Here is a 7,510-nt window from a genome sequence, read left to right as displayed (position 1 = left end):
AATCCGAGGGTCACAGTACCAGAAGAGGACGTAGGGGTAAAAGGGAGCAAGCAAAGTTCTAGTCAGATAACGGTCTGGGGTCCAAGACAGGAATGCACGACAGAAATAGGGAACGGGCAGAGGAAAGTCCAATAACTGTCCGGGGTCAGAATACCAAGATCAGAATATTAGCAGACACACAAACTATGGCAACACAGCAGAGCCAGAGAATACAATTGCAGAGTTCTGGAGGAGCATGCTCAGTAAAGAAGCCTGAGCAATTACCTGAAGGATGGGACATCTGAGTAAGCCTGCTTTCACACATCCGGTAGGTGCAGAGCCGGCCAGTCCGGCTCTAAAACCTATGCAACGGATGTGGCAAAAAAGCCGCATCCTTTGCATAAGTTTTTTAAATGCAGCCCATCCGGTTTTTGCCGCTTGCGGCATGCTACTGAGCATTCGCAGTGGCAAAAACCGCATGTGGCGGCCGGATGCGGTTTTTGCCACATCGCGTCGCATCTGGGGTCCATAGGCATGCATTGAAAAATGCGCCGCATCGGCCGGATGCGGCGCGATGCGGGTTTTTTCTCCGCACAAAAAAAAAACGTGCCAGGCAACGTTCCATCCGGCCGCCGCATCGGATAAATCTGCCGCATGCGGCAAAAAACGGACAGAACGCAAACCCATGCGGCACAATGCGGCACTAATTAAAGTCTATGCAGGAAAAACGCAACCGGCAACAAAAAAAAAACGGTTGTGTTTTTCCTGCAAAGTGCCGGATTGTGCCGCACAGGAAAAACCGGATGTGTGAAAGCAGCCTAACCAGCACCTCCCAGAACCAACCTGGACTCCAGTATAGTGGCCAAGCAGCTAGTTAATTAAAAAGGACGGTACCGGAGAGCATCTTCAAATGCAAGATGCTCTGCACAAGGAATGGACACACTGCCAGATCTGTAAGAGCCGCAGAGCATCTCCAAAGGCAAGATGCTCTGCACAAAGGAATAGACACACTATCAGATCTGTAAGAGCCGCAGAGCATCTCCAAAGGCAAGATGCTCTGCACAAAGGAATAGACACACTACCAGATCTGTAAGTGTCGCAGAGCATCTCCAAAGGCCAGATGCTCTGCACAAGGAATAGACACACTGCCAGATCTGTAAGTGCCGCAGAGCATCTCCAAAGGAAAGATGCTCTGCACAAGGAATGGACACACTGCCAGATCTGTAAGAGCCGCAGAGCGTCTCCAAAGGCAAGATGCTCTGCACAAGGAATGGACACACTGTCAGATCTGTAAGTGCCGCAGAGCATCTCCAAAGGCCAGATGCTCTGCACAAGCAATGAACACACTGTCAGATCTGTAAGTGCCGCAGAGCATCTCCAAAGGCAAGAGGCTCTGCACAAAGGAATAGACACACTACCAGATCTGTAAGTGTCGCAGAGCATCTCCAAAGGCCAGATGCTCTGCACAAGGAATAGACACACTGCCAGATCTGTAAGTGCCGCAGAGCATCTCCAAAGGCAAGATGCTCTGCATAAGGAATGGACACACTGCCATATCTGTAAGTGTCGCAGAGAGTTTCCAAAGGCAAGATGCTCTGCACAAGGAATGGACACACTGTCAGATCTGAAAGCGCCGCAGAGCATCTCCAAAGGCAAGATGCTCTGCACAAAGGAATAGACACACTGCCAGATCTGTAAGCGCAGCAGAGCATCCCCAAAAGCAAGATGCTCTGCACAAAGGAATAGACACACTGCCAGATCTGTTAGCACCGCAGAGCATCTCCAAAGGCAAGATATCAGGACAGCTGAAACTTATGTGACCTTCGTTAAACTTATTTATCCATTCGTACAGTCCTTCATGACAAAACACTTTCTCCAAACTGTGCACAAAGTCTTCAATAAATATTGGTACCAAAAAAAAGTGAAAACATTAATGGGACAGTGCGGCCAGTAGATGTTTTAGTATAACTGGATTGCAGAAATTTTTTCACTCACCCCTGTATTATTGATACAAGATCTATCCAATATCACAAATCAGGAATGAATAGGTATGTATTCAGCACACTCACCCTGTGCTTTCTGAGAGCAGCGAGGCTGATTTATGATTATTATAACCTGGTTGCTGCAGAATATCTTTGCCCCCTATCATATTATAGCCCCGTCTTCCCATTGACTCCTGCGGAGCTTTCTCCATCCTACAAGCATTCTCCTTATCTATTGGATGAGTTTTGATTTGCTTCAATCCATAATTGCACAACAATCCTTCTGCAACATTTTGCCACAAAACAGATGCCATTGTCCACCCTCCCATTAGAAAGTGTCATAGGCTTTGAAGTTTTTTTTTCTCTTTAATGGCTGTAAAGTGAAAGAAAATGTCTTCCTATTACTTAATTCAATCATAGAAAGAAGGCTTGGTAAAAAGCCCACGGATTTTGCCCAAAGTGTGACAGAGTTCTCTTTGTGTTTGCTTATCCTCTGCTGTCACACACTTTAATTCGCTTCTCTTTATCTTGCATTCAAAACTTTCTTCAATGACATTCAATAAGGTCCAGGCTGAAGAAGAAAAAAAAAACTGGTTATTTTTTGAGATATTCTTCCCAGTGGCTTTGCCTGGGTGTCCATTCATTGGGGGAGTTAACTCTTTCCCCCCAGGCGCCTCAACTGGTCTCTTGCCTGAGGGTGGGGAGGACTGCAGGTGCAGAACTGGTCCTCATATCCCTCCTATACAGAATATCCCTGCTTATCCATCTTCTCAGCATCAGTCCATCAATTATGCAAAGCGATGGGTTTTGTGTGGCTTAATAGCCCATATCATGATTAATATGTATTACCTGTTAAACAGATTTATATATACTAATGCCCTCTAAATGAATATATTACATGGAGGTCTCTGTGGAGTGACCATTATGTGCTGTATTCCAGCCTGGAAAGCTTTTTATTAGCACCATCTTTCATTTATTGTAACACATTTATTTACTGCATTTATGCAAACAATGAAACAATCTATATAAAAAATAGTCTCTGTATCAAATAAATAATATCCAGTAAAGATCACTTCATTATCAGAGACACAGAACAGAACCTCCACTCAGGGCTCATCTTGTAAGTTCAGACTGATTCATAGGACCCTCAAAATTGGGAAGAAATGGACCCCAATATCTGTTATTTGGGGTTTACCCAGATTTATAGTACTCAGAGGGATAATAAAACAGGAGGAATGGAATAATATAGTACAACAGAAAAATAACATGGGTTGTGGAGTGGGATTCAGGCAGGTATATCAATAAAAAATGATGAGGATTGTATGATTTATTGCAATCATAATTAGAATGAGTAACATTGGGGAATGATGGACTGGACAATAATGATATTAGAAGAATAAAGTGTTATATAAACAGTCTATAGGGGATATAGCACAAGGAAGACTTCATAATAATAATAATAATTATAAACAATAAATAATGATAATAGTGCATTATTATTATTATTTATAATAACATATTATTATAACATTGGGGGATGATGGACTGGAGAATAATGATAGTAGAAGAATAAAGTGTTATATAAACAGTCCATAGGGGATATACCAGAAAGAAGACTTCATAATAATAATAATAATAATAATAATAATAGACAAGGAAGACATTATTATGTCTTCCTTGTCTATTATTATTATCATTATTATTATTATTATATTAATAATGCATTATTATTATTTAAGATGATGATGATGATGATGATGAAAAGTGATTCAGCTGAGGATATGCTATGAGCAGTAATAATAATATTTTTTTAATTATTATTATTATTATTATTATTAGTAGTAGTAGTAGTAGTAGTAGTAGTAGTAGTAGTAGTATTCAAGAAGAATATGATGATGATGATCATGATGATGAAGATGAAAAGTGATTCAGCTGAGAAGGATATGCTAAGGGCAGTAATAATAATATTTTTTTTAATTATTAATATTAGTAGTGGTAGTAGTAGTAGTAGTAGTATTCAAGAAGAATATGATGATGATCATGATGATGATGATGATGATGATGAAGATGAAAAGTGATTCAGCTGAGAAGGATATGCTAAGGGCAGTAATAATACTAGTAGTAGTAATAATAATAATAGCAATAATAGTAGATAATGAAAATTTTATCTCGCACCATAAAAGATGAAACTGTTGAATAGCAGCTGTACTACTATTAATTATATTCATGCTAAGGAGAAGAATGAGGAGTAACATTGTAAACTGATGGACTTGACAATAATACTTTGTGACATGTTATTATTTTACTACTGTCTGATGGGTATATAGCAATATGGAATTGATTTTTGGCGGAAGAAGAAAGAAGAGGAAAGAAGAAACAAGAAGAGGTCATAATTTTACTGGTAAGAATATTATTTACACTGTCAGGACTCAGGAGTAAATATTGTATCTTGCTTATAGGCTAAATTACAAGTATGGCAGTAAAAATAGTATAAATTAAACTATAAAAAAATCTAATACCAATGCTACAAAGTAATAGAAATAAAATGACTTGTAGTGGTAATAATAGGAGTGGTAGTTGCAGCAATCTATGTTATTGCATACGGTAGAATAGAATCATTTGCCTGTATAGGGGGGATCGGGTAATGTAATGGAAAGTGTCTGCTCCGGGGTGCGGGCTCCGGTCCAGGGGCAGAATAGGGACCTATACATTCTACAGGTGGCTGAATAATACAAGATGGGCTTGACCCTCAGTTTTTAATAATACCAAACGGTATTTTCATATAGGAGGAATGGGGTGAACCTGCTTATATTCAGCAGTAGAGATAAAAGAATATTAAATAGCTAGGGAATAGCCAAATAAATCCCAGGGAGAGGGGAGCTGAGGGTGGGAGACGCCTGTAAGGCGTGGGTGGGGTGGACAAGAATAGAGTACATTATGCAGTTCATTTAGTTAACAAGTGAAATAATGAAGAAGCGTGCAGAGGGAATGCCAAGAGAAAGGGCACAAAAAGGCTATTGAGAGCGCTGTCCTAGCCATCACATGGAGGGAGCGCTATATAAGATGGGGAGTGGAGTTTCAGCACCACACTCGTGGCCAGCACCCACTGGAGACTGCACAGCTCGGAGACTGCCCTCTCTAGAGACTGGACACGCACTGGACCACACTCCCTGCACTCATGCCTCGCTCATTCCTAGTGGATTCCCTCATCCTCAGGGAAACCAACGACAAGAAGGATGAGAACAGTCCTCCACTCTTCCCCTATGCCATGCATCCTGCCAACCCTCTGCACGGACTGTCTGCCGGACCCTGCCACTCCAGGAAAGCCGGCCTGCTGTGCGTCTGCTCCATGTGTGTCACCGCATCCCAGCTGCATGCGCCTCCTCCGGGCATCCCTCTCCTCAAGGCATCCTTCTCCTCCTTCACCTCCCAGTACTGCCCAACAGCTCTTGGAAGGCAACACACAGGATCCTCAGCCCTAAACCTGGCCCATGCCCCGGCCATATACCAGGCGTCTTACCCTGTCCCGGACCCGAGGCAATTCCACTGCATCTCAGTTGGTAAGTCCAAATCATCATTAATATTATTATTATTATTATTATTATTATTATTATTATTAGATACTTTTATTGCTTTTCTTTGCATTTATTCTCATGACTGACTACTTACTTTGAAGAGTCTCTATATATATTATTATTATTATTATTATTATTATTATTATTATTATTATTATTATTATTATAGCGCCATTTATTCCATGGTGCTTTACAAGTGAAAGAGGGTATACGTACATATATGCAATAAGGATCGGTTGCTAATGAGGTGTCTATGCGTAAACGTTGCGCAAATATTTAGCCATTGATTAATTTAATAACAATGACTTTATCTCCAAATGTTATTGCTAAATTACTATTAGTAATGTGAAATTACTTTGAGCAAGCATCAGATGTAAGCTCAAGTTTAAGAAACTTTTTTTGGCTACTTGCCACCTGATGGAAAGATTGGTTATAATAACTCCACATAGGTGCAATTAGTCCTCACTTGCTCTGATTATGTGTATTGCATATCCTTTTCTTTTCTTCACTTGCTCTGATTATGTTTATTGCGTATCCTTTTCTTTTCTTCACCTGCTCTGATTATGTGTATTGCATTTCCTTTTCTTTTCTTCACTTGCTCTGATTATATTTATTGCATATCCTTTTCTTTTCTTCACTTGTTCTGATTGTTTATTGCATATCCTTTTCTTTTCTTCACTTGCTCTGATTATGTTTATTGCATATCCTTTTCTTTTCTTCACTTGCTCTGATTATGTTTATTGCATATCCTTTTCTTTTCTTCACCTGCTCTGATTATGTGTATTGCATATCCTTTTCTTTTCTTCACTTGCTCTGATTATGTGTATTGCATATCCTTTTCTTCACCTGCTCTGATTATGTTTATTGCATATCCTTTTCTTTTCTTCACCTGCTCTGATTATGTTTATTGCATATCCTTTTTTTTCTTCACCTGCTCTGATTATGTTTATTGCATATCCTTTTCTTTTCTTCACTTGCTCTGATTATGTTTATTGCATATCCTTTTCTTTTCTTCACTTGCTCTGATTATGTTTATTGCATATCCTTTTCTTTTCTTCACCTGCTCTGATTATGTTTATTGCATATCCTTTTCTTTTCTTCACTTGCTCTGATTACGTTTATTGCATATCCTTTTCTTTTCTTCACTTGCTCTGATTATGTTTATTGCATATCGTTTATTAACTATTTGTTTTCTTCATTCTTGCTTTGCAGACAGCTCCTCCAGCCAGTTACCCAGCAGTAAACGCATGCGCACCGCATTCACCAGCACTCAGCTCCTGGAGCTGGAGAGAGAATTCGCATCCAACATGTATCTGTCCAGACTTCGGCGCATTGAGATCGCCACTTACCTGAACCTCTCCGAAAAACAGGTGAAAATCTGGTTCCAGAACAGAAGAGTGAAGCACAAGAAGGAAGGAAAGAGCAGCTCACACAGGAGCAGTCCCCACAACTGCAAATGTTCATCCTTCTCATCCACAAAGTGCCTGGAAGATGAAGATGAGGATGACTTGGTCCTGTCACCTTCATCGTCAGAAAAGGAAGACAGAGACCTATCTCCAAGCCCCTAATTCCTTAATCTAAACAAAGACTATTGGCACTTAGCCTTTTTTGTATGTATGAGGCAATCTGTATATAAATTTATACACCCAACTGATGGGGGAATCAATTAAAATGACACAATAAAAGTTTATTAGATCCAAGATTAAAAGTTTATTAGATCCAGGATAGGAGTTCAGATCTGAGATATCTCCAGCTACAGATACTTTGTATTTAATTTCATATTGATCCCCTGATATGTATCAAAAAGAATATTAGATTCCGCAACGTGCCAAATTCTGCCCTGCTCCCCTGTGAATACTGTGTCTGGACAACCTCTGTCTGTATAATATATGTTTCCTGTATCGTTTCTGTATATTCAAATATTTATTTATTTATGTAAAAGAAATAAAAAAAAAAAAACATTTTTTTCGATAA

General features: G+C 39.8%; 1 protein-coding gene across 1 annotated transcript; it reads left to right on the top strand.

The window, feature by feature from the left end:
• The first annotated feature begins 5,063 nt into the window (after positions 1-5,063).
• GSX1 (GS homeobox 1) lies at positions 5,064-7,429 on the top strand. The gene is made up of 2 exons (XM_075334626.1): positions 5,064-5,521; positions 6,749-7,429. The coding sequence occupies exons 1-2, from the start codon at positions 5,140-5,142 to the stop codon at positions 7,102-7,104; spliced, it is 738 nt and encodes a 245-aa protein (XP_075190741.1). The 5' UTR covers positions 5,064-5,139; the 3' UTR covers positions 7,105-7,429.
• The last annotated feature ends 81 nt before the right edge of the window (positions 7,430-7,510 follow it).

This window comes from Anomaloglossus baeobatrachus, chromosome 2, assembly GCF_048569485.1.
Source record: "Anomaloglossus baeobatrachus isolate aAnoBae1 chromosome 2, aAnoBae1.hap1, whole genome shotgun sequence".
Taxonomy (NCBI): Eukaryota; Metazoa; Chordata; class Amphibia; order Anura; family Aromobatidae; genus Anomaloglossus; species Anomaloglossus baeobatrachus.
This window is presented reverse-complemented; position numbering and strand designations above follow the sequence as displayed.